The 27,263-nt window shown below is 41.5% G+C and overlaps 1 protein-coding gene across 2 annotated transcripts; it reads left to right on the forward strand.

Moving 5' to 3' along the window:
• Positions 1 to 805: 805 nt before the first annotated feature.
• On the forward strand, positions 806 to 27,263 carry LOC310850254 (catalase-like). 2 transcript variants are annotated; one of them, XM_083751494.1, is made up of 13 exons: positions 806 to 1,016; positions 13,397 to 13,568; positions 14,364 to 14,474; positions 15,247 to 15,377; positions 16,558 to 16,662; positions 17,212 to 17,337; positions 17,625 to 17,816; positions 17,932 to 18,084; positions 22,274 to 22,412; positions 23,339 to 23,469; positions 24,814 to 24,921; positions 26,356 to 26,442; positions 27,116 to 27,263. In XM_083751494.1, the coding sequence occupies exons 1-13, from the start codon at positions 951 to 953 to the stop codon at positions 27,119 to 27,121; spliced, it is 1,527 nt and encodes a 508-aa protein (XP_083607620.1). In that variant the 5' UTR covers positions 806 to 950; the 3' UTR covers positions 27,122 to 27,263. The 2 variants fall into 2 exon arrangements, with proteins under 2 accessions (XP_083607620.1, XP_083607621.1); XM_083751495.1 differs by lacking the exon at positions 806 to 1,016 and adding an exon at positions 4,840 to 4,920.

Below are 27,263 nucleotides of genomic sequence, written 5' to 3' on the forward strand. Positions count from 1 at the left end.
CCTTCATTTGTATCACTTTTTCTTATAGTCCTGTCCAATTCCTGGTTTCTCTTCAGTTAGTATAAATCTTTCGCCTTTTACCAACAATTGAATTCTTGCAGGATCCAGCAATTAGAAGGGACTCAGACATACAGCCTAACACACACCACAAACTTGCAACACTGCTATACAGGTAAGTACCGTACATTTTCATCACAACGTTTCATTTATTTATTCATAAAAAATATTTATACACCACATATAGATCTTTATCACAGAAGGTTACAACAATATAAAAACATAAAACCAAAAATAAAAAGTTAAACAAGTTTAAAAGGCAAAAGGAAATAAATAAAAAATATTGATAGACTGTGTGTGTGTACCAATCAGGAAGTCTATGTTACTTCTTTTCTGGTTATCTTTAATTTTTACGAGAATTAAAGCTAAGGCTGCAATTCCAGACACGTTTGTTCCCTATTCCGCCTCACCGACCACACTGGAGGTTGGGAAGAGATTCATCTCGGCAGCAACTGAAGAGCTCTTGACTATGATTAGATATTTAGCTCTCTGCACATAGCGATTGCCCATTGATGAAAACATGTGTTGCAAGAGGGACCGATGTTATGCAAAGGGAGATAACGATCATTATACTTAATTGGTGTTCAGAGCAAAGAAAGAAAAGCTCCACTTAGCTGTGCAAGTAAGTCCAAATAGAAAAGGTGTGAATTTTACTACTTACCAATAGCCGTTGGGGAAGGAGCTCTGGCCAATCAGGAACGAGAAGGGGCGGGGCTTGGGGCCGCTTACCTTTCCTTGCTCTCGCATCCTGCGCCTCCTCAGCGCCGGGCAAGAGGACGAGGTGAGCGCGGAGTGCGCTGCGCGCCAAGCGGGAGTCGCTCCGCAGAAGTCATTCGCCTCTTTCCCAAGAAGCTCGTCGCTGCCAAAAGTCATCCTCGCGGCCGTCTCGAGAAATGGCCGAGAGCCGGGACCCTGCTAGCGAGCAGCTGAAGCGCTGGCAAGAACTGCGGGGCTCGCAGGTACAGAAGAAAGTCCCCCCCCCCTTAAAAAACCCATTGGCACGTTCCATTGGTCTGCATTCAGTGGGCTACGTAGCTGCACTAGGACGCAGTTAGGCGGGCGCGACCACCACCTGAGAGGCGGCGGGGGTGGAGTTGGATGGTGGAGTTGGTTGGTATCTGAAGAAGTGTGCATGCACACGAAAGCTCATACCAAGAACTGTCTTAGTTGGTCTTTAAGGTGCTACTGGAAGGAAATTTTTTTGTTTAGAGTGGAGAGTTACAATCCACTGTCAATCTCGGGTGCTGTTAACGGGAAAGAAGGAACCAGGTGTCCAGTGCTCTTTGGGGTGGGCAGGCCCAAGTGCCCACGAGGGCCAGGTGAGCCCATTGGGGAGACCTTATAGCTATAGAAGGGAATAGGGCTTCGGTGTCCTTAATAGCTAGGCAGCAGAGGTGAGCATAGTCTTTTTGGAAGATAAGCTGCAAATAGGTTCTTTAAACGTGGGCCAAATGCAATTAAAAAATGTTCAAAGCCTGGGCATCAACTTTAGGCTGCAATCTTGGAAGCCCGATTGATAAAGATGGAATGTGCTTCTGAGTAGATATGTTCAGTATTCTCCCCCACACACCCCTTAAATTTATCACCCACTTTTCCTCTGTCATAAGTGCAAAGCAAGATATTTAGTTCCTGACTGGTCCCTGAGTGGTCAGCCATCCAGTCACTAACTTCACACAGACCTGCTTAACTTCAGCTAAGGGACTTCATGACCCTTTGGACCAAACCCTGGGGCCGTTTGATGCTCTGAGCTGGCTTACTGGTGCCAGGGGCGGACTTTGGTAATATGGTGACCTGAGCGAAGACAAAATTTAGTGCTCCCCCCCCAAAAAAGGTTCTAATTTTCACAATAATTACTTTGATACAATTGGTTCTAATGATTGAATACCACTTTCTGAGTTGCGCCTTGTGATGTGTTGTGCCAAGACCTGCTTAATCTTGTTTTTAAGTTGTATTCATTCAATTTGTTTTTATTATTGCTTGTTAGCCGCCCTGAGCCAGGCCTTGGTTGGGGAGGGTGGGGTATAAACAAAAAATATTATTATTATTGAAGTGCCTCGCCTCTGTGCCTTGTGCCATCAACCGCACCACCCTAAATCTGGCGCTGTTGCTGCACATCAGCACATGCAAATGTTAAATGTTGGGGTTGTGTGTTTCAGACTATTCTTGTTGCCTATTTTTAAGGTGATGTAATGAAGCCAAACAGCATTTAAAGATGGGCTTACCTTTGTGTGAGTGATGCTACCTGTGTTCTAAATTGAAATGTATGTTGCATATCCTTCTTAAAAAGGCACCTATTCTCTAGTGGTAGCCTTTGAAGAATTTCTTCCTAGTTTGTGGGAAGGCTCGTATCTGACCTGTTGTGACACTATTTGAATTCTACTTCAGCAACTTATTTCATTTTGCAGGGGAAAGTCTCTCAGAAATGGACCCTGGAAATGGCTGTGCATACCCTTGTTGTTTACTGATACAGTTCCATACATTGGCATTGTAACTGAAAGATTAGCCAGTTTATTTGCTATAAGAGAGAAGCTTCAATGTATTATTCTTTAGTTTGTTGATAATCCTAACAAAATACATGAAAACAGACCACAAAATAATACCAAGTACATTAGCTATCAGATTCTAGTGCCCAAGTGAATCTTTATGCCTTGGTAAATGTAGCAAATTTTAATACAGTTTGAATGATTCTACTGAAATAATTTTAACCACTACAGTAGCGGAAATACAGTAAAGAATGTGCTAGATTTCTGTTTGCACTCACTTGTATAACAGCAGAACCTCTGTGATAGATACGTTTTTATCATATACCTCCTAGACTTTAATGCAATCAAAGTGTAGGAAGTATATGATTAAAGCATAGTTATGCAGAAGTACTGATTTTATGCAAGTTAAGATTATCCCACTGCCTGAGGAGGGGGTGAAAATATTTAGTTTACTACTATGAACTAAGGAATATTTAATATGTCAGTTTACAGATTTAATAGAGCATAGAGTAATTTAATAGAGCATTTATTTAAGGAATTTATATCCAACCTTTCAAAAAGTTCCCATGATAGCTTACAAAATTTTCTAATTACTATACCAGAATTTTAAAATATGGATAATTTCATGACTTAATTATACTTGTTGACCAGAGGGGTGTATAAGCATATGAGAAAATGTGTCTTCCCAGAAGAATCCACTTCTCAGTTACACCTGTCAATTACAGAAGTCCATACCTTGCTCTTTGAGAAACATTGGCATATAGGACCAGGGCTTTTAAATTTTACTTGTAAAAGGGAGACAAAGGCAGGGATTCTTATTTTCTGAAAAGCTTTTGATCAGCGTGTGCTGGTTTATTGATTTTATCATTTTTAATTGAATATTCCCCACTTTTACTTCTCTAATAAAAATGGAATTTAAATCAGATGGTAGTTATTTTAAGACTACATGTGATAAGAGTTTTATAAAGACTGCATAATGCTGAAGTCTAAAAAGATTGAATCCATGTTTGCAGACTCTTAGTCACCATGAGCGAATGCAAATACATATTCCTTAAGCTATTTGGGGTATGAGGAGCAGCTTTATGTCAACAATCATCTACTGCTATTTGTATTTCACATCTGACTTACTGTATAATATGCTATTCAAGTATATATGGGTGTTCAAAATTAAGTTCCATCAAGTTCAGTGGGACTTACTTGCAGATAAGCTTGTGCAGGCTGCAATCCTACATACCTCTATCTGGGAGCTAGTCCTACTGAAGTGGAAGTTCTGAGTAGCCAAGCAAAGACGTTCACTGTTAATTTTAAAATTCCAGAGATTTTGGAATATACATTTTGGAATATATTTACAGACTGAATATATGTTGTACTATTTCCAAAATTGGGGTGGTTGTATGAAGGCATGTGCATGTGCTTTTTACATCATTTAAATATATATATATATATAATTTTAAAAACAATTACCTTAAGTTTTTTTTAAAAAATCATCAAAATGAAACATGTACGTACAGTATTTTACAAGCAAATGTGTTTAAGTCTTGACATCCAAATCTTTTAAAACTGAATTTATGACTGTCAAAGGGATTGGATTAAAGCATACCCCAATTAAAGCAAATTAAAGCTTTGATTGAATTATGGGAGAAATGACTTTTGAAGTCAAGTATTTTCATTATGTCACTATTTTGTATTTTTGTGATAAATTGTGAATATTTGTTACCACTGACCTCCTAACATGAACACTTATTTTCTTCTAATGAAAGAGACTAGTGATTGTTTCTGGAAAGTCTGAGCACTTTTGTCAAGCTCTTAAGAGCTTTCTAGGCTCATCCAAAAGGCTTGCACTATCCCAAAGGCGTTTTGACTTTGCATTGAACAAATGACTTCATATCCCTTGGGCTCATTGAACTAGTTTCATGGCCCTTTTGTTTACTTGAAGACTACTAGCCAATTTTGATTGGTATCTTTGCATGTGTATGGAATGAACAAGCGGATTAAAATTATGTAGTGCAAAGGGTGTATGTTCCATAACAAAATTTTTGGAACATGCTCCTTAGTTGTAAAGCTGTATTCTCTTTGTTGTAGTAAAGAAATAATATATGCATTCAAATGGAGAGCTTGATTTAAATTAGTTAGCTAAACTTTATCTTGTATTTAAATCACTAAATTGAATCACACTGATTTAAATTGGTCCACTCTGGTCTGAATACTTTTTTACAAGGTGACTGCAAACTCATATTGTGATGGAAAACCATTGAATTTTGTTGAGATTCATTGCAATGCAAATGAGAACGGCTACACCGATAAAATCGGAGCCTGAAGTATGGAGATGGAGTGGTTCCTCTCTGTCACCATGTTCTTAATAGCACCTGTGAAAGTACAGGTAACATAAATTGTTATGGATAGACAAAGGAATGGGTGGAGAGAGATGAAAGATTCAGTTCATTTGTGTGCCATCCTAAAGGCATTTTGCAATCCTCTGTACTGTATTGGACACAATTGCATCAATTCATACAAACAGAGAGACAGGATATCATTTAACATTGTGTAAGCAGAATTCCCCCTTTCCTCTGCAACCCCCTGCTGCAAAATCTGCTCTGAGGGTCCCCCAACCCTCTGGAGCAAATAATGGAGGGTTCATGGGGGGGCCACAGGGTGAGGAAAGGGAAATCCTGTTACACCAGTGGAAATCTGGTCTGCTTTTAGATGAGACAACTGGATATAACCCATATTATTAACCTTCTAAAATAGTATTGTGGTTAATGGATATAGCAGGGCATGCTATAAGAAGAACCTGCCAGATCAGATCAGTGGCCCATGTAGTCCAGTATCCTGTTGCGTGGCGAGGCCCTGGACCCTTAGCTCCTCCAAAATAAATACACCAACACAAGTATATTGGGTTAATGGGATAAAGAAGGCCATAACTTGATTGGTTACAGATGTGAGCGGTTTGGCTTGGGCAACTGGGTGAAGCAAGACTATATCTTGACTCCTGCCAGACTGCAGGAAGTCTCTTAAGGGTCAACCACCGGAAGAGGGAGCCCTATGATGTACATCAGTTGAGCACCCCCAGGGTCACCATTGGGGTCATGGTATGGCCCTAGCCCACGCCCAAGCTTCGGATCCCTTTAACAGGATACCCTTAATGTGGAGGGGCAGGTGGAGGAACAACATTGTCTCCCATAATAAGACTTAAAAAGGTAAAGGGACCCCTGACCATTAGATCCAGTCGTGACCGACTCTGGGGTTGCGGCGCTCATCTTGCTTTATTGGCCAAGGGAGCTGGCGTACAATGTGGCTAGCATGACTAAGCCATTTCTGGCGAACCAGAGCAGCACACGGAAACGCCATTTACCTTGCCGCCAAAGCGGTACCTATTTATCTACTTGCACTTTGATGTGCTTTTGAACTGCTAGGTTGGCAGGAGCAAGGACCGAGCAATGGGAGCTCACCCCGTCGCGGGGATTCAAACTGCCGACCTTCTGATAAGCAAGTCCTCGGCTCTGTGGTTTTACCCACAGCGCCACCAATAAGGCTTACCCAATGCCTAACCTTACAAAGTTGTGACGATTGCTACTAGGTAGGCGAAAACCAAATGGCTAGTGCCAATTATGCCAAGTGGAAAAAGTCTTACCCAGGCCCGACAAGCAGGCAACGACGTAAGTCATAGCAAGGCAGTAGTCAATCCACGCAAGAAAAATGGGTGGGTGGGCTGGGAGATCCCATGAATGGAGGGAAAAAAGGAGGCTGCTTCCCTGGCCATGCCACGATTTAAACAGGCATAGCCAAAGCCATTGGCTGGCTGGGGGCATGACACTGCCGGGGATACTGATGACGTAGGCGGCATTCCTCCGCCCACTCCACGGTTGCTGCGAGGACCCGGATTCCCACCCACAAAGCAGCCAGCTCACAATGCATCCTTTGCAATAAAAGAAACCTATCCATGAAATAAGTTAAAATATGGTAAAAAGAACCTCAAAAAGTTTGTGTTGCTATAACCATGCCTGGCTATCCACTGTTTCCTGAAACCATTAGCAAGTTTAAATTTGCAGAGCTCTTTGCTGTCCTTGCATATCTCATACATTTTTATTAGATTATGTTGGAAAGTCTAAATAATTTTTTCAACTCCAGCACATGGAAAACATGTTTATATACATTTTGAGATGCATTTCATCCTTCCAAATACCTGTTTCCCCAAATAAATTGTGGGAAATTGATGCATTTCAAGAGGTGTGAAGATGCAAAGCATAGCTGTCATTTGACTCAGTGATAATTATTTTAATTTTCAAAGTGTGTTTTGCAAGTCAAATGCCTCTCAACCAACTTTGCCACAGCTAATTTAGAACTCATGTATGAACTGATTACGAGTCTCTGTCCAACAAGCAATATTGCCTTTCTAAATCTTGTGACATGTTTAAGTGGTTTTCTTTTAAATATCCAACACCCAGGGGCTTAATATGGTTTATTACAAAACTCCTTTGAAATAACAGTGATCATAATGATATGGGGATGATAAATTCACATAAACTGTCCTTTTAATCTCAGGCAAATAGTCTTCATTGCCAGGAACTCTTCAACAACCGCTTACAGTAACTTCCCTGTTTAGGGAAGCTTTTAATATTTGATAAATTATTGTATATTAATATTTTGCTGGAAGCCACCCAGAGTGGCTGGGGAAACCCAGTCATGGGTGGGGTATAAACAATAAATAATAATAATAATAATTGAGGAATGTCACTGTATCTCTAATGACCATTCTGTTCCTGTTGAGTCCTTTATTTCCATGCTGGTGGGAATGCATGCCAACTTTCAGGGTTTATTTCCTACTATTTAATTTTATTTTTCCATGCATATTAATATTTTTCGGTGGCCATCTTGCAAGGTAACTCCTTGCAGATTCATCCCCCCCCTTGCTTTGTTTCCCCCATTCCTTTTTGTCTTAGCTCTGTTTTGTTTATTTTAAAACATTTTTGTACTGCTTCTAGTGGGATAAATCAGCCTCATATAATCAACATGCCTAATTCTAATTAATACACAAAGAGGTTAAGACCATAAAGTAAGCTAACCTGCCACATCACTCCCCCTCACTTTGGGACGAAGGGTTACCAAACCCTTTGATCTCTCACTCCCACCACACGATCCCTGCTGGTAAGAAAGTCTAAGCTCCAAACTTAGGCCACATGACTTAAGCGAGCAGTCTTTGTACAAATAGCTTAGAAGCTCTCACCATTTTGGAACCTAACTTATACTTCCTGTCTTTTTTATTTTTTTTTTTATTTTTTTTTGCTGCTGTATGGAAAAGCATATGAATCTGAGTAGTTTATAACTTACCATTTTTAACTTACCAAACATGTGGTTTCTTTCTATACTATGGGAAGTGGGAAACTTTGGAAGCAACTTAGATGGGGATATTTTAAAAGTCTAACAACCTATATTTCCACCCTTTGCTTTGCTGTATGTTTTGTGATTTTAAATCTGTGCTGGGGTTTTCTCACCAAATAGCACCTGCCCCAAACCTGGATCTAGGCATCCAGGGAATTCTCCTTTTATTTTACTGTATCTGGTTCCCCCACCCACAGCCACATTAAGCCAACACTTCTCTATATTAATTTCTGTGTCAATTTCAAAAGTGAGTCACAAATGAAAAAAGCAAGAAAGAAACCTCCATGGCACAAACTTTTCCAGGCACCTTGTCTGCATCTTCATGTCTTTTGCTATTACAGCCTGCCTTCTCTCCACCTCCTCCACTTGGAAACCATAGTAAGTGACACAAAGAAATCTGCTAAAGGAATCCACAATTCTTTGGTGGTGGTGGTTGTCATTGTTGGCATCCAACTGTCTCAGCAGAAAATGGAGGAGTGCACCTTTGGGGGTAAAGTCAAATCATTGGTGAGTTTCTTGGTCATGTACACAGAATGGAAGGAGGCAGGCTCGCTAAGGATCTCTACGATCCTTCAGGCACTAAGCATGCTGGCAGACCAACTCTGTGTTATGAAGATGTCTGCAAATGTGACATGATGACTGGCAACATTAATCCTGCTGTGTGGTCTAAACCACTGAGTCTCTTGGACTTGCCGATCAGAAGGTCGGTGGTTCAAATCCCTGCAACAGGGTGGGCTCCCGTTTGCTCGGTCCCAGCTTCTGCCAACCTAGCAGTTTGAAAGCACGCCCCAAAGTGCAAGTAGATAAATAGGTACCACTCCAGCGGGAAGGTAAACAGCGTTTCCATGCACTGCTCTGCTGTCGGTGTTCCATTGCGCCAGAAGCGGCTTAGTCATGCTGGCCACATGACCTGGAAAAACTGTCTGTGGAGCAGACAAACGCCGGCTCCCTTGGCCTGTAAAGCAAGATGAGCGCCGCAACTCCAGAGTCATCTGTGACTGGACTGAACTGTCAGGGGTCCTTTACTTTTTTTTTATGTGAATCCCTTGCATACGATCACAGTGCCTGGAGACAGTCAGGTTGGGTATCCACAGCAGTGCCCAGAGGAGGAATGACTGCTGGGAACTGCGCAGAGAGAAGAAACACCATGGTGCCCCTGTAGCAGAAAAACTGGATCCCTTCATTTGCCCCATCTGCAATAAAACATGTCTCTCCCGTACTGTCAAAAAGTGAGTTACCAGATGGTGCAGAACAGGTACCAGGTCGTTTCTACTGTGTACCTAAGTAGCTGTTTGTGTCTCTTGGCTACTATAATCTGGATGATCTACAAATATTTTCATGACAGTAGAATAATAGTCCGGATTGTTAGCTTTTTTTAAAGGATCAGAAACCCCAATTTCTGATTGCAGCTCATGTAGCAAATGTATTTGTGTGCATAAATATAAACTGCTCTCTGCCTGAAATTTGAGCCATGTTCTTGCAAAGCTTTAATTTAATGCTAACAAGTAAGATGTCTGTTACTTAAGTGCAAAAGGGTTATCTACGCTTAATCGTAAGTGGGTTGTCCATAGAACATTACTAATGTATTTTCCTTTTCAAAGTTTCCTGATCTGCTTCTGTCTAACATATATATGATGCACACTTCACTCCTGGGAAGAAATGTACAGCACAGTTCCATGCCATTCATACACGATTTCATTGAACATGATCCATGTATCTCTTTGATTAAAGCAATATATGTGGGGGGTTTTCAAAACATGTATGCTGTGTGAAAGAGATCAGAATGAGAAATCCACACTTCCCATTGATCCTCAGTGACTGATTGACTGACTGACTGGCAATTTGAAACCAAGTCCAGCCTTCCAGGCACTTTTAAGGTATGCTGCATAAAACTGCACAGAAGCACAGAATGCTGCTTGCCTTGTTTTATGTGACCTCAGCATTAGCCCTGTTTTAAGTAAGAAATACATGATTTCACACACCTGGTTTTTATGGCATGACTGCACTTGTCACTCAAGACAGTTTGACCAAAATATGTTGCTCCATCATTCCATTTGGGAATTGACTGACACTCCTGTCAGCCATAGCCTGTCCATAGTAACTGCTTTGACCAAGTTTCTGTGAAGATGGCACTGCCTGTCATTTTTTAGGGAATACATGTAAATTGTGCACAAAGCTAGCTGAGATACAAGACAGTGTAAATGACTGGTTAGTATAATTGCTTTAAAAATGTAAGCAAACCTTTTATTTGTGGAGTGGTTATGGAAAGCAGCAAACACTACAAAAACCAAGTCTGTTCTACGTCTGTGGTTCTTGTTGACCAGACAGAACTAGGCAGAGTTTCTGTGAATGTTCAGGTAGGAGAGGAACTGTGGGGAGTAGGTCCCTAGACTTGGGCTGGGCATCTTCTTCATTGCCTCCTACCTAACCCCATATAAGATTAGCACTCTGAGGAGTTTCATTGTGAAGCATCTCATAGTGACAGGTGTTGTCTTGTGCTGGGAAAAGGAGACATCTGAGCTGAGTTTGGATTCTTTTTTCTTCTCTGGGAAAGTCACAGCAACAAGTACATAGGATGGAGCTCATAGAGCCAAATTAGATTATAGTAGCTGTTTCAGGGGAGCGATAAATATCTGGATTGCAGCAAGTAGGAGAGGGAGTTTCGTGCCAATAGGAAATTTCCTTCCAATGCAAATGGAAGTGTCTAGACCCCGCAAACACCCCCTCGTTGAAGAATAAAAACACACAAGGACACAGATATTAGGTTAATGTTACTGGGCAAATTTTGGCCACAACTTTTATTGATTACAGAAAGTGAGCGGTAATTGGCTTAGACATTGAATGGACCTGACTATATCTGACTCCTGCCCTCTGCACAGGCAGTCCAGTAAGGGTAAACCACCAGAAGGGGGAGCCCCGTCGATGCAGACCAATTCGAGCTGCCCTGGGGATTTCCAACAGGGTCATGTCATAGCCCTAGCCCTGCCCTGGGCTTTGGACAAGATCCACACCCCCGGATTCCTTTAATGGAACACTCTTAAGCTTGGAGGGGCAGGTGATGGCCACACCTCCCCTCGCCCATCATAAGGTCAAACAATGCCTAATCGCCACAAGAGCCTAAAGGCTCCCCGCCAAATACCCTCACACCTGTAACCAATGCCTCACGCCCTCTGCAATATCGGCTAACCAGATATCATTCCCCCAATCGGAAAGGTGTATGCCATCATCACGAAATAGGGCCATCTTGCTGTAAACTATGGTGGGGTGCTCTCTTAACTTTCCTTTGTGATAGAAAATAAAATATTCATTAAAAGTTTCTTCATGTTTTACAATCACCCCATACCAAGGACAGTGCGTGCTATTATGTTTGGCTGTCTTCCCCCACTGCCCCACCTCCATTCTCATCTTCAAATATCTAGCAATAAAACAAGAATTCTTTCTTTTCCTCTTTTTACTTTTGTAAATTAACATGTGCAGTTATTATATAGAACAGAAGGTTTATTGGCGGAGAGACTTAAATCTGTTGAGTTCATTTGTTGTCCGTGATCAAGAATCTAGGTGTAGTCCTTAATGCATGATTAAAGCAGACATAGAAGATGCAATATCCTTTTAAATCATCTGTAAAGGAGCGAAGGCACCTTTTATCCTCTGAATGGGTGGTGCCAGGGTGATATAACTCCCCTGTGTAGTTATTCCAGAAGACTCATGTGCTCAAGCGGGTGGAGCTGTATGTGCTGTAGGAGACACTTAAAAATTAATGCAAGATTTCTTTTGCTAATTTAATCTCCAGAGGTTGATATTAGACATCTGAATTTCAGGATTGTGTTATGGCTTGTTATCTTCCTTGTGTCTGGCTTCCAGTTATGTTGTAAAAGGTAAAGGTAAAGGTACCCCTGCCCGTACGGGCCAGTCTTGACAGACTCTGGGGTTGTGCGCCCATCTCACTTAAGAGGCCAGGGGCCAGCGCTGTCCGGAGACACTTCCGGGTCACGTGGCCAGCGTGACATCGCTGCTCTGGCGAGCCAGAGCCGCACACGGAAACGCCGTTTACCTTCCCGCTGGTAAGCGGTCCCTATTTATCTACTTGCACCCGGAGATGCTTTCGAACTGCTAGGTTGGCAGTTATGTTGACTACCATTCAAAAGCTCTGTTGGTCTCTCTGCTAGCTATGAATAACCTGCAACTATGAATGTTAATGTAGGCATAACCTGCAGTTTTCTACAGTGAAATTTGGCCTGCATCCATATTTCCATTGGTTAGTTTTAGCGCAGTAGATAGTTGTTTATTAAACAAATTGAATATTGGTTTGTATGTAGCTGAAGCTTGGTTGGCTGAGTTGTGCCCCCAAAGCAACTCACAGCAAATATTCAAAGCACCAAAATACAGAGCTTTGGAAATACAAGTATACAAAACATAGAACGTGTCAGTAAATTCAAAACTGACAAAAATCAATGATTTGGCAAACGGAAAAAAATCAGTGTCACCAAAAAAACCCTCACCAACCTAAGCTTAAGTACATAAATACAAAGCAAAATAAGAAATAACCAACAGCAAAGTTTCTGTTCTGTTCTGGCTGTACTCCAAGGAGCCAGAAGGAGAGCGGTAGATAGCAAACAGCTAGCTCCCACATCATTCTCCCGAAAGGCAAATGTTGGTAGGGCAATGATGGTAAGCCTCTGGGAAGTACCAAATGTTGATGCAGGTATTGCTACACTTATGGTGCCTTAGAAGCCATAATTGGGTATTTTATTTGTTTTCAGTGTTCTTTAAAAAAAAGTGTTTATTGAACACATATTTACAATAAAGGCAAGCCCTGATAAATGGTTGCTGCCTGTATTAAACAACCCAACATATCCGAGTCTTATATTACACAAACATAATTTGCTATGGAAATATTATAAAAAGATACATTTAACCTTTAGTAATAAACCATGTGTAATATCCATGACGTAGGCTGGAAATTCAATTACTTTTCATGCCTCAGGCTTTAAATTATTAGCTTTCCATAATTTGCTGGAAAACCAAGCAGTCTATTCTGTTAAGCTTATTTTGAAAGCTTAAAGGTAAAGCATAAACACAATTAAGTACTTAATTACTATGCGCTTCAAAATCTGGTGACATTCAAGTTTGGAGGTGCAGCAGGATGTTACTTATTCAACTATTTCTGCCTCAACATTAATTTAATAATGAGAACTCTTTGAAATGGTTTTCCTTTTTTCACATTTCTATTGGTTCTGTTGCTTTTTTAACATCTAGATTCTAATTACATGCAAACCTAACCTCTCCTAATAATTCCTATTATAAAATGATTGAGTTTAATGCTGGAAGTAATTTTTCCTGTAGTGTAAGAAAGCATATTACATCATATGTCTGTCAAATTAACCTATAAGCACATTCACTAAACGACAAAAAAAGTAAAAAGCCAAGTGTACTTTTCCTTGTTCTTGTCTTGATTTTTTTTCCCCTTTTGTAATTAGAAACCAGATAACGTGACCACAGGAGCTGGTATCCCAGTGGCAGACAGTTTAAATCTCTTGACCGTGGGTCCACGAGGCCCTCTTTTGGTTCAGGATGTGGTTTTCACAGATATGGTGGCAAACTTTGACCGAGAGAGGATTCCAGACAGAGTTGTACATGCCAAAGGAGCAGGTTAGTGTTAGAAGTTGCTTGTTGTTTTATAAAATGAAAAGATGGAGAATTAAACATTATGAACTGGTTTTGTGTACAGAGGGAACAAGAAAGCAAAGAAGTTCCCAGAATGTGTTTCACTCAGTTTTGTAGTTCTGGACTTACGTTGTTATACCAAGAACGTGACTCCTGCCGTGGGCCTCAGACAAGCTCTGCACGGGCCTGATCCAGACACAATTCTCAGCCAAATAATGGCCCAGCACCCAGCAGAGTAGCAAAAGCAGGAGTAGTGAAACAACCGTATTCTCCCATCTCTCTTTGGTGTACCAGCACACTGCATGTTCACCTTTAAACTATAGTTAAGCTGAACTATGATTTAAAGTGGTGAGCAAACCAAGGCATTGTGTGAGAGAGTGTAAAAGAAGAGTTGCTTCTGCAAGCATCTATACATAAAGTGTCCTTTTCCTTCATCTGAGGGAGAAAATAGGCCAAAACATTAGCAACGATACACCCAAGAAAAGCAGAGATCTTCCCCCAACTGTCTTGGTCTGTGTATCAATGCTTGGCAACTGATAGTTGTTCGAACTTTGCCTGCATTCTGATTGATCTCTACAGTTATCTCCTGAATAGTTTCTCCTTATTAAAAATTAGTTCTCTGTTAATTATGAATCCAACAAAATTTTGGCCAGTTGTTGTACTTTGTCCCTTATTTGCAGCCTGGAATCAGATAATTTTACTGAAGTACATGGTGTTTAGACTGCTTGTTTTTGCTTATCTTCAGTTTTTAATAAAAAGCAACCATTTTAAACATTTTAGGAGCTTTTGGCTATTTTGAAGTGACTCATGACATCACCATGTATTGCAAAGCAAAGGTATTTGAGCACATTGGCAAAAGAACTCCAATCGCTATGCGATTCTCTACTGTTGGTAAGTCTTTAAAAAACACCTCTTTGTGTGTCCATTTTATTTGTGTCATGTGTACACATGCATTCATTAAATGGGTACTTAGAGGAGCTAATTTTGTTAGACTTTCTTCGTGCATTATTTAGGAGCTATTGGCTATTTTATAGTAACTCATTGCCAGCTCTCAGCAAACCAAACTAGGAAATGATTTTGCAATGAACTCTTCCCATTCCGTTCTTCTTAAAAACTATAAATGGCAACATATAGGTACAATCATCAGCGTAATCCTTTGAATTGGTGCTTTATGAATGAATGAATGAATGAGTGAATGAATGAAACTTTATTTGCGTCAGCCATCAGCCATAGCAACAAAAGAACATTGCAATATACACAGAACAAAATAAAAAGTTGATTATATAAAACACATTTTAGGGTCCTGAGTCAGCAGTCAAATGGTGGACCTTATTCTGATTGCCCCAGCTAAAAACCTTGCAACCTTTGTTGCCATCTGCTCCTCTTGATCTGCCAGGATCAAGATCATGCCTGGTGCTTTATAACATTCATTAGGTGAAGGCTAGGAGGGCAGTTTACACATGTGATGGCCCTGGTATGTGCAGTTCATGCTTTTCATAGCTGCGTTCTCGAAGCAGCTATGTGAGCCCTTTGCGTGACTGGCTTTGAACTTAAATGTTTTGTACTAAATTCCCAGTATTAGAATGCATGCCAGTCTCCAGGGTTGAAGGAAAACTGTGTGCAGTTCTCAGTGTGTTCACGTTTATAAACCTTCCTTTTCTAGCTGGAGAATCAGGGTCAGCCGATACAGTCCGTGACCCTCGAGGCTTTGCAATGAAATTCTATACAGAAGATGGTAACTGGGACCTTGTGGGGAACAACACCCCCATCTTCTTTGTCAGAGATGCAATGCTGGTAGGTCAACTCATGACATGTTTATTTGAGCACCCAAAATAAGTTAATGGGTGGTGAACAAAATACAGTACCTGAATCTGTTTCTTCTGTGGGGCTTATTTTTAAAAATCAAATTACTGTTCCTGTCACCCAGAGGAATCATCTGCTAACATAAAGCACCTTTCTGTTAGCTTCTGAATGGTCATAATTATTGTTTTTGTCCAGATGTGTATTCTCTGTAATTTGAGCATTGAGGTTGCCTTTCAGTGTTTCATTTCAGTTCAGATTTTTTAATTAAGGTGAGCACATTCAAGTGATGCTCTGAAAAATGAGCTGCTTGCTCAAATGTTTGCAAGCAATATGGATTGCAATATGAATTGCCTGAGAGGGATCGTTGAATCAGCCAGGCTGCCCTGGAGAGCAAGTTCCAAAGAACATTCTAAAAAATGAGAAACCTTAATCTCTGAGCACATTCACCTTTGAAAATCATTGGGTGTTTGTGGACTGAAATGGAAGGTATTCCCTTCTATACACTGGGTTCGGACCATTTAAATCTTTAAAGATTAACGCCAGCACTTCAGATTGTGTCAAGAAAAGCAATGGAAGCCATGCAGTTGCTTTAGTGCTGGTGTAATTTTCTCCTCCACTCATTTTGTTAATTAAAGTGACGGTTGCATTTTCACTAGTTGAAGTCTTCTCGTAAAATCTTCAAAGCTAAGCTGCTGGGTGTTGCAACATACATTTTGGAGCAGCTGTAACCAGTATATTGACCAAACCTACCTGAGAATCCAGAAAGCATGATGGACTCAACACTGCTCCCCAAATTACAAACCTGTTCCTTCAAGAGGGGCAGGGAGGGCATAAGTTCCATTGTTCATTGATCCTCTCCCTATGAACATCTCTGTCTTGTCAGGGCCGAGTTTCAGTTTTTTGTTTTTGTGAACAAATGCAGTTTCTCATGAGTTTTGTCAAAGTTTAACAAAATAGGAATAAGCAGGAGGATATAATAATTGCAGTTTTCAGGATCTCTTGATGATTGTCCCAAACAATCACTGCTCTCTTGATTGTTTTTAAGATTTATGGTTCTATCATTGCTCAGAGTAAGTTCAGATATATTGAACTTGCTTCACAGATAAAAGACAACTTAGAATAAGGGATGTACACAGTAATGTATTTTTCATTTGTATTTTGATTGTATTAGTTCATGTCCTTTATCCACACCCAAAAGAGAAATCCTCAAACGCATCTGAAAGATCCAAACATGGCATGGGACTTTTGGAGTCTTCGCCCTGAGTCTCTGCACCAGGTAGGGATTTACTCTTTCTATCCCGTTTTTTCTTTGCCTCGCAGACTGAGTCAACTTTGTTTCCTTCGTATATCCTGTGTGCACCTTGGGACATAATTCTCTGGCTCTCTCAGATGGATTATGTGGAAACGAGATATTGCACTATTGATGTAGGGCAAAGGCTTCAGGAGTGAGGGCAGAATATTATGCTGAAAATTAATTATGGCTGGAGCATTCTTCAGTGCAGAGAAGTCCATGGTCCGCTATACAAAAGTGTACTTGGTTTTAGTTATGTGAGCTTTCATTGAGGATATCCGAGGTAGATTTGTTAGTTTCTTGGTAGTGTCGCCCTCCCTGTGGAACACCTCCCTTCAGATGCCAAGCAGCTAAAGAATTACACAACTTTTAGAAAACATCTGAAGGCAGGTATTGGGAGGCTTTTAATGTTTTAATGTTTTTATTATGTTTTTAGATATGCTGTAAGCTGCCCAGAGTGGCTGGGAAAACCCAGCCAGATGAGCGAGGTATAAATAATAAAATTATTATGATGATTTGCTGCTTTATTTTTAGGTGTCGTTCCTGTTCAGTGATCGCGGCATTCCAGATGGATTTCGTCACATGCATGGCTTCGGATCTAATACTTTTAAGCTGGTAAATGCTGGAGGAAATGCCGTATACTGCAAATTTCATTTTAAGGTAATAATTTCAGTTTTCCTATTCAGCACTTGTTAATAAACATTTCCTACTTCTAAATCAGTATTACTGGAATATTAACATATTGTTGTTTACTTTACATGGTTTTGAAAATGTAGTTTTGCATTCCTAGTCTTATAAGATTTTCATATGATGCTTCAGTTTCTACATACAGACTGGTCTCCTTCATAATTTTAATATTTTTTCTTTCATTGTTACTAGTATGCAATTCTTAAGCAAAAAAAATTTTTAATGGGAATTTCTAAGTGATGTTATTTTGATTTTTACAGACTGATCAAGGAATCAAAAACCTTACTGTTGAAGAAGCAGGAAGACTGGCCTCTGAAGATCCCGACTATGCCCTGCGTGATCTTTACAATGCTATTGCTAATGCAAACTATCCTTCATGGAGTTTCTATATCCAGGTTATGACATTTGAACAAGCTGAGGCATTTCCATTCAATCCTTTTGATGTAACTAAGGTAAGCGTAATTCCTTTATCCTACATATTGGATATAAGGAATACAAGTTCTTCATTTCTATGGAAATATTTACCTGGAAACTATCTGTAATAAATTGTATTCTTGCATTTTATAGGTTTGGCCTCACAAAGAGTATCCTCTTATCCCGGTGGGGAAGGTTGTCTTAAACAGAAACCCTGTCAATTATTTTGCTGAGGTGGAACAAATTGCCTTTGCTCCAAGCAACATGCCTCCAGGAATTGAACCTAGCCCTGATAAAATGTTACAGGTAAGGAGTATAGTATTTTTATATTTATTTCATAGTCAAAAGCCTTACTGAAATCAATATGCATTATGTCCACAGCACACCCTGATCCACCAAGCCTGTAACTCTATCAACAAAAGAAATCAGATTTGTCTAATATGACTTGTTTTCAGGAAAACTGTGCTGGGTCTTAGTAATCACAGCATCCTTTTTAAAGTGCTCATAGACCAACTATTTACCGTATTTTTTGTTCCATAACACTCACTTTTTTCCTCCTAGAAAGTAAGGGGAAATGTCTGTGCGTGTTATGGAGCGAATGCCTACGGGTCGCGGGGGGATCTGCTGCAGTCGTGAGCAGAGGATCCATGGTTCCCCTTCCTTCCCTCCTCCGTGGCTCGCTTTGCTTGCTTTGAAACAGCAAAGCGGGAGAAGAGCCGCTGAGTGGGGAGAAGAGAGAGACAGAGAGCCTGGTTACAAAGCATGGATTCACATGGATCCTCAGGATTTTTGCACTGGGTCACCCCAAATTCACCGTCAGATCACATGTCTGTGGCCACAGCATGAACCACAAAAATCATACATCCACTGTTTCATTTAGAATATTTTTTTTGTTTTGTTTTCCTCCTCTAAAAACTATATGCGTGTTATGGTCGGGTGCGTGTTATAGAGTGAAAAATACGGTAATTATCTGTTCTAGAACCTTTCCTGGTATCGACGTCAAGCTGACTAATCAGTAGTTACCTGGGTCTTCTTCCCCCCCCCCCTTTTGAAGCTAGAGACTACTTTTGCCCACCTCCAGTCTGCAGAGACCTCCCCTGTTCTCCAAGAATTCTCAAAGATTATAGGCAGAGACACTGAGATTACATTCTCAAACTCCTTTAGTACCCTAGGGTGCAGCTCATGAGGCCCTGGAGATTTCAATTCATTTAAAGTAGCTAGGTGTTTCCTAACTACCGTAAATTTCGCTCCATAACATGCAGATTTTTCCTCCTAGAAAGTAAGGGGAAATGTTTGTGCGTGTTATGGAGGAATGCCTACAGATGGCGGGGGAATCTGCTGCAGTTGTGAGCAGTCCGTGGCTCGCTTTGAAACAGCAAAGCGGGTGTAAGCGGCTCCTGTCAGCTAGCGGAGCCGGGGAGGAGGGAGAGAAGCAGAGCGGGGTTGGCTGCTTTAAAACAACCCCATCCTCTATGTCCCTCTCTCCTCCCCACTGAGCTGCTAAGTAGCAGCAAAGCTTTTCAGCCAGCCTAGCCGGGAGGAGGGAGAGAAGCAGAGCGGGGTTGGCTGCTTTAAAACAACCCTGTGCTCTCTGTCCCTGCCTGCAGTTTTTTCCTGTCCGATTTTGGATTAGCCACTGTAGGGGCTGTGTGTGTGTGTGCTTGAGCTATCGTTCTCCTCCTCCTGCTTCCCGTTCACTCTCCCTGTGCCCCTGCGCTCTCCCTCCGACTTTAGAATTGACACTCTGTGTGTCTGTGTGTGTGAGAGAGGGCTCCTTCTCCTTCTCTTGCTTCCGTTCACTCTCCCTGCGCCCCTGCAACTTTAGAATTGACACTCTGTGTGTCTCTCTGTGTGTGAGGGCTCCTTCTCTTGCTTCCCGTTCACTCCCCCAGCGCCCCTGCGACTTCCAGCGCCCTGCAACTTTAGGGCCAGTTCTCTGTGTGTGTGTGTGTGTGTGTTTTGACCTCACTGCGCTTGTTGGGGGAGAGTGTTGGTTGCAATTTTTCTTGATTTGTCTCAGAGTGGTTACTATCATGGTTTCCTTGCCGGGGAGGAGGGAGAGACGCAGAGCCTGCTTGTTCTAAAGGAGCAAAGCCGGAGAGGAGCCTCTCCTGCATTATTAGCAGCATCCTTCTCCACACCCCCCACGTGTGCTCCTTGTCCCTTGAGTTCTTTTCCTTCCCTCCCCACTTAAAACGTGGTTACAAAGCATGGATCCACATGGATCCGCAGGATATTTGCATTGGGCTACCCCAAACTCACCGTCAGATCACATGTCTGTGGCCACAGCATGAACCACAAAAATCATACATCCACTGTTTCGTTTAGAATATTTTTTTTCTTGTTTTCCTCCTCTAAAAACTACGTGCGTGTTATGGTCAGGTGCGTGTTATAGAGCGAAAAATACGGTACCTCTTTTCCTCTCTTGGGCTGCAGCTCCCTCCTTACATCATTTATTCTGTTATCACAAGGTTGGGCATTGGACAGAGGCAAAGTAGGTGTTGAATAGTTCTGCCTTCTGTCTGTCACCCAATAACATTGCTTTGTCTTCTCCACAAAGCTCATTATGAGCTTTGGCAGCCATCCTGACCTTCATCCTTGTTGGCTACTTGTGTATACTCCTCCTTTGTGATTTCCCCTTTCTTCCATTTCTTATACATGCCCTTAATTCCCAGCTCACCTTTAGTAGGTTTCTTTAGCACCACCTTAGTTTCCTGTGCAAAAATGAAGCTATTATCCCCAGTACCAGGTGCTCCCTTGTCATCTGTAATATTGTCCCCTTCCTCCCTTCAGGATTTAGTTTAAAACTCTCCTGTTCAGGTTCGCGAAACTAAATCCCACATTTTAGTGCTGTGTGTATCACTGGTGTTTCATAACATAAATAAATATTCAGCAGAATATTCTAATAATCTAGTTATAAGAGTACTGCATTATTGCAAGTAGTTTCCCCCCCCCCCCTTTCTCTAGGGTAGAATGACTATGTTACTGGACTGACAGTTCAAACGTGTACTGCCTGGAAACATGCAAAATCTACAAGATCTTATTTTTTCAAATATAAGGCAGTCCTAGAAAAAGACACATGATTCTCTTGTGGCCTCATGTGATTGTGTTGTGGGAAGTTTGCTTATACAGTAACTTCTGTAGTAAGCTGTTTTAAATCAAAATTAAATCAAAATTAAGAATGTAACTTCACAATGGCTTTCAACAGTCTCAGAGACTACAGTCCCAAAGCAGCTCATAAATTCTTTAAGAAGGTAGTCATAATCGCACCTGGGGAGAGCCGTCAGATTTATAAACTTGATAATTACCTAGTTTCCACTATGGGAAACAGAATGCTGGACTGAGACCTTTTGTCTTCTCTTGCATGTTCTTATCACCCTGGCGAGAAACAATTCCTCCTTCTATTGGCATTAGGAGCAAGGAACAGCTTAAAATGAATGGATACTGCCACCACTGAAACCATATATAACTATTATTTATTACTGTTGCTTTAACAGAATGTTTTTATTAAGAGTTTCTGTGGGGACTCGCAGCAAATAATTTGTGCAGATATAAATCGCCCGAAACACTCACACATCAAACAGCACATAAGAATTTTACATTAAAAATATAGTTGGCATGTGTTATGAAATCGGTAAAACAGAGCTCCATCCTAAAGTTCTCTTTTGGGTTGTATCTTCCTGAAGATTCAGCTTTATGCTGGCTGGAGGGGAAATGATCTCTTCTTGTCCACTTCCATTCCACAGCCATTCTCTCAAATTGATTGGCAATCGGGAACTAACATTTACAGCCTCTTAGAACGTAAAGTTCTAACAACAAACAAGGAACTTAATGAGCTAGGAAAATTCATAACTCACTTTTAAACGTTTAGGGAAACCTCACTGCTTCAGACCTTACAGAATGGAGACAAATGCTATCATCCAGACTGAGGTTCTGAGCTTAAGGTAAAGGGACCCCTGACCATTAGGTCCAGTCGTGGCCAACTCTGGGGTTGCAGCGCTCATCTCTCTTTATTGGCCGAGGGAGCTGGCGTGCAGCTTCCGGGTCATGTGGCCAGCATGACTAAACTGCTTCTGGCGAACCAGAGCAGTGCACGGAAACGCCATTTACCTTCCCGCCGGAGTGGTACTGTACCTATTTATCTACTTGCACTTTGACGTGCTTTCGAACTGCTAGGTTGGCAGGAGCAGGAACCGAGCAACGGGAGCTCACCCCGTCGCAGGGATTCGAACTGCGACCTTCTGATTGGCAAGTCCTAGGCTCTGTGGTTTAACTCACAGCGCCACCCTCGTCCCTCGAGGTTCTGAGCTAGTTGTCCATAAAAATGACAGCTCTCTGTCTCACCTCTCCTATTGGGTATGCACAGCTTTGTTTGAGTGATGTACAGCAGTGGTGTTTGAGTGATGTACATGCACAACAGGAGGAATGGAGCATCATAGTCTCAGCCCCCTCCCAAATAAAAGGACCTTGAACCTTTCTCTTTGATGTATTCTAGGGTCGTCTTTTCTCATATCCAGATACTCACAGATATCGCCTGGGACCCAACTTCCTTCAAATTCCTGTAAACTGTCCATACCGTACTCGGATTGCCAACTACCAGAGAGATGGACGTATGTGCGTTTCTGATAACCAAGGTAATTCCAAAAGGTGTCTTCTGGAAGTAATCAGCAATATCATGTGCAAGGACTTTTTCTTCCTCTGCATTTGTAACATGGTCTGAATATGTGATCTAATATTCCTTCAGGTTAGATGCTTAACTGTGAGTGAAATCCATCACAACTTCTGCTCATGTAGTAGGACTTTAATTTACTCTGCTCCTTCCTATAGCCCCCCGCCACCAAAAATCTGTTAAGGAGAATCCCCCAACACCTTCAGAACAGATTCGGGGGATGTCCTGCAGTCAGTAGAGCAGAGGAAGGGGAAGTCCTGTTGTGTGAACAGAAGTCTGTTAAAGTTTGTGCCCTGACACAATGGAATATTGCCCTCTGTGGACTTTTACTTTTCTTTTGAAGCATATTTGACCTTATTTTAGCCATATGGATTCATACTTTCTAAAAATCAAAATACCTTTTCATCTATAGAGAAACAAGGAACAAATGCATGAGCACACTGCAAGCAGTCGTTTTGCCTCCAAGCATTTATACCTACTGGTGGGAAAAATGTAATAAAATTATATTTAAAGTCATGCCAAGGTGATTGTACTGCTTCAAAGATCTTCTGTAAATTAAGCTTTGGTGCTCAACAAAGAGCTTATAATAGGCAGGTAGCTGATCTTGAATGTTCAACTAGATTCCATTCAGAGTATTCTGTTTATCAGTAAGGACATGCAAACAAGAGAAGTAGTATTTAAGAAATTAAGTAACTGGGAAACAATATCCTGATCAGTTTTCACTTGGACATCAGGATCAAATAGGAATTGGAGAGTGAGTGAGTTGAGAGACTCCAGTTGACCTTTTATCTAAAAAGAGCTATTGCTGTACACTGTCCTTTTTTTGCAAATGTTGATAGCTAGGTATATGGCACTCCTAAAACACACATACAAACATATATATTTTTCTAGATGGTGCTCCAAATTATTACCCCAACAGTTATACTGGCCCTGAAGACCAGCCCAGCGCGAAGGAGAGCAACATGTTTGTTTCCGGTGATGTACAACGCTTCAATAGTGCAGATGAGGACAATGTGTCTCAAGTAAGCAGAGTAGAAATGGAAGATTACCTTATTTTGGACATGAGTTGAATATACAAGCTGATTTCATTTTAATGAAATGAATTGAATTGCTGGAGACATCTGCAAAATGCCTGCTTTGAAATGGGTTGAAGGTTTTTTGTGATATAGTTCCATCTTGCTGTAGCTTCCCTATGCTATTACTGCATTACCCTTTTGTTACCCTATTAAGTTGTAGAGTTTCATATACCCCCCCACACACAATAGATAAATGAAAGCTCTTTTCTAGGCCTTTATGCAAACCTAGACCTACTCTAGGGAGACCCATTGAAATCAATGAACATGACTAACTCAGGTTTATTAATTTCATGGGACTGCTGTGAGCAAAACTTTACTGGATATAACTCATTGTAACCTGTGCCTAACAGCAGGCAGAAGCTCTCCAACAGAGCACTCCTAGCTACAGGAGGGTGCTGTAAGTTACCCCTATTCCAAACTCTGTCCAGAGGCCTCTGGGAGAAGCTCTGCAGGCTGAGGCAGCAGGTAGGTTTCTGCCAGAGTTTTGAGAATTGGGCCCAAGGTCAAATGGCTGACCTAAACAAGGTTTGGAATAGGTGCAAGTATGTCCTTGTCCTGTCTTGGCCCTGGAATTCCCCCTCCGTGACAAGGGGCATCTTACCCATAGGGGTGTGGGGCACTGGGCTCTCAGGGGCGCCAGGCCGAGAGTCCAGGACCCGAGAGTTGAGTCTGGGGAAGAGCCCGCCCGTCGGTCGGAGCACCGCGGTGGGCTCTTCTGCTGCGACAGGCTCTGCGCTGCGAGTTCAGGGGTGACCAAGCCAGCAAGATGCTGAGGCGGCTGGCCGGCTCCGTCCCCCTGCGTGCCTGGGACTGGGCAACCTGGTTGGGGGGGTGCGCCGGGTGGATTTTTGCACCCCAGCACCGCATATGCTTAAGACAGCCCTGGCCACCACTGCTGCTTTTTGGAATTAGGCCTGTGTAAATTACTTTGGCTTAAGTTCAACCAGCTGAGCCAAGGTGAGCATGTTATGCCAGCATATGTCGGGCTCAAACAGGATGAAAGGTTTATGCTAATATAGGCCTGATTGAGCACCAGCTCAGCCAGGAAAGCCCAAGATCTGCCAAATGCAAACTTACTTTGGCTTTGGATTGTGCTGTAAATTGAAAACCTGAGACACATCTCAGGAATAAGGCTGGTGGACATTCTGTTTCCTGTGTTGGTGGTGGAGTTTAAAGTCAGTAGTGAGACTTTCTCTTAGCTCAGTTGTTATGTTATTTTAGAAAACGTCTGAATAATTATTCAGCACAAGATGCTCCCATAACGAGACACAAATTTATTTTCATTTAAAGGTACGCATATTCTATACCAAAGTGCTGAATGAGGAAGAGCGCGAGAGGCTTTGTGAAAACATTGCTAGTCACCTTAAAGATGCTCAGCTTTTTATTCAGAAGAGGGCTGTAAGTGAAACTGCTACTTTTATCTGATGATATCTGAACTATCCTTCTAATGTACATCCTACAATAATTTTACAAGATAGAGTTCTATATAAACATATTGTAAAATGCATAAAAATATAATGTAAGACAGAGAAAATGTTTACGCTTGAAAAGTTATCCAGCTTTCTAATTACTGAAAGTGCTTTTTGAAATACTATTTAAATAGGATAAATAATAGCAGAATAGCTAGCACAGTACTTCTAGCCATGGAAAGACAGCCTCCCTGATTGCTTTTTCAAGTAAGACCTGGATAGATTTAGGACTGTTTAGGTCCATGCTTGGCACAGAAAGTGCATGAACAAAGCTACAAACAAAGCAAAAATTACATTTCAACTTTGGAGGGAAGATGTGTAATACTATGGTCACAGGAGGTAATTTGGAAGCTCTTTCATTCAAACCCAGTTAGTAGTTTCAAATCTCCATGTCAATAGCAGATGGCATAGTTTACATAAAATTTGAATAGGTAAATTCAAGAAATTCAAGTGTTGGTGCTGACCTTTAAAGCCCTAAATACCTGAAGGAGCATCTCCACACCCGTCATTCAGCCCGGACACTGAGGTCCAGTTCTGTGGGCCTTCTGGCGGTTCCCTCACTGCGAGAAGCAAAGTTACAGGGAGCCAGGCAGAGGGTCTTCTCGGTAGTGGCACCTGCCCTGTGGAACGCCCTCCCATCAGATGTCAAGGAAATAAACAACTATCTGACTTTTAGAAGACATCTGAAGGCAGCCCTGTTTAGAGAAGTTTTTAATGTTTGATGTTCTATTGTGTTTTTAATTCTGCTGGGAGCCGCCCAGAGTGGCTGGGGAAACCCAGCCAGATGGGCAGTGGAAGAAGAAGAAGAAGAAGAAGAAGAAGAAGAAGAAGAAGAAGAAGAAGAAGAAGAAGAAGAAGAAGAAGACGACTAGATTAGGACCTGAGAGACCAAAGTTCAGATTCCCATTAATTGTGGGAGAAAAATCCCTCTGTGGGTTCAGTATAGGATTGTTTTTAATGTTTGATTTTTTTTCATGTTTTTAATATTCTTTTGGGAGCTGCCCAGAGTGGCTGGGGAAACCCAGCCAGATGGGTGGGTATAAATAAAATTATTATTATTATTATTATTATTATTATTATTATTATTATTATTATTATTATAACATAGAAGAGGCTGCTGGGTCAGGCTCATGGTCCATCTTGCCCAGCATCCTGTACTCACAGTAGCCAATCTGATGCCTGTGGAAAGCACCCCAGCAGGATAGGTGCACAGCAGCACTCTGCCCACCTGCAGTTCCCAGCAAGTGGAATTCAGAGACTTACTGCCTCTGACCATGGAGGTGGAACATGGGAAGAGAGGGGGCTTTGGATGAAATCTTAATGCAGGCTTATATTTGCTCTTCAACTTCCTTTGCCAATCTAGGTGAAAAACTTTACTGATGTTCATCCTGATTATGGTGCCCGCATCCAAGCCCACCTGGACAGGTACAATGCTAAAGGCAGCAAAAAGGTATGGAAGCATCTTCAGTTTACTTGGTGTTGAGTGGCTAAGGCATTAAGAAGTAACTTGCAGTAGACCAAATGTTTTCAGTAAGTTTCAGTGGCTTGGTTTTGGAAATGTAAAACTGCGAAAAGAACTCCACTCACACAGAATGGCCCCACTGGAGGAAGAGGTCATTTTTATTGATTCTTCCTTCCCCGTGTAGTCCCCTTAATGCCTCTGGTTTTTATGCGTAAATTCATGAACATAACCACACTTAATTGGGTTGTTGTTTTTTTCAAAAGCAAACCTAGCAATCTTGTAATGAGAGTAAAAAACCAAACTCTGTTTTTATCAAATTTTAAAGTGATGTACATTTGCTATGATGGGTACTTTATTATACCTCAATAACTAGAGGGTTTCCCACTGTAATTAAAATGGCAGTTCTGAACTTATTAATTAAGACAGAAAATCAATATTGGACATAGGCTGTGAGAATATCGAAGCTTTAAATAAGGGGTAAATCTGGATTTGGTCTGTGAGGCATTTCCACCTGATTTAGTGTACCCTCCTTCTACTGCCCTTCCCCACAGCAACTGGACTTTGGGTTATAAAGTGATGCTATGTTTTTATGAAGTCATCAGATTCCTGTTCACCATTCAAAGCTTTCAGATACTTAGTGAGCTTTTTTTTGTCTCCACAGGGATGAGTTCAGGTTTTCCAGCTTCTTCCATGTTTGGGCAATCACCTTCCATGCTGTTATGAGAAGGAAACTACTCCATTATTCTAGCATAAATCTTTTGGATCATCATGGGAAACTGACAATAAAGTGAGCTGTGGTGAACACTGAA

Source organism: Podarcis gaigeae (assembly GCF_964106915.1).
Source record: "Podarcis gaigeae genome assembly, chromosome: 1".
NCBI lineage: Eukaryota > Metazoa > Chordata > Lepidosauria > Squamata > Lacertidae > Podarcis > Podarcis gaigeae.

What these genes read in the sequence shown, in the direction of transcription:
- LOC310850254 (XM_083751494.1), top strand. Translation starts at nt 951, where the DNA reads ATGGCCGAGAGCCGGGACCCTGCTAGCGAGCAGCTGAAGCGCTGGCAA. An exon ending in TATGCGATTCTCTACTGTTG is followed by an intron (nt 14,475 to 15,246) that starts GTAAGTCTTTAA and finishes TTCCTTTTCTAG; the next exon opens with CTGGAGAATCAGGGTCAGCC. An exon ending in GCCCTGATAAAATGTTACAG is followed by an intron (nt 18,085 to 22,273) that starts GTAAGGAGTATA and finishes GATGTATTCTAG; the next exon opens with GGTCGTCTTTTCTCATATCC.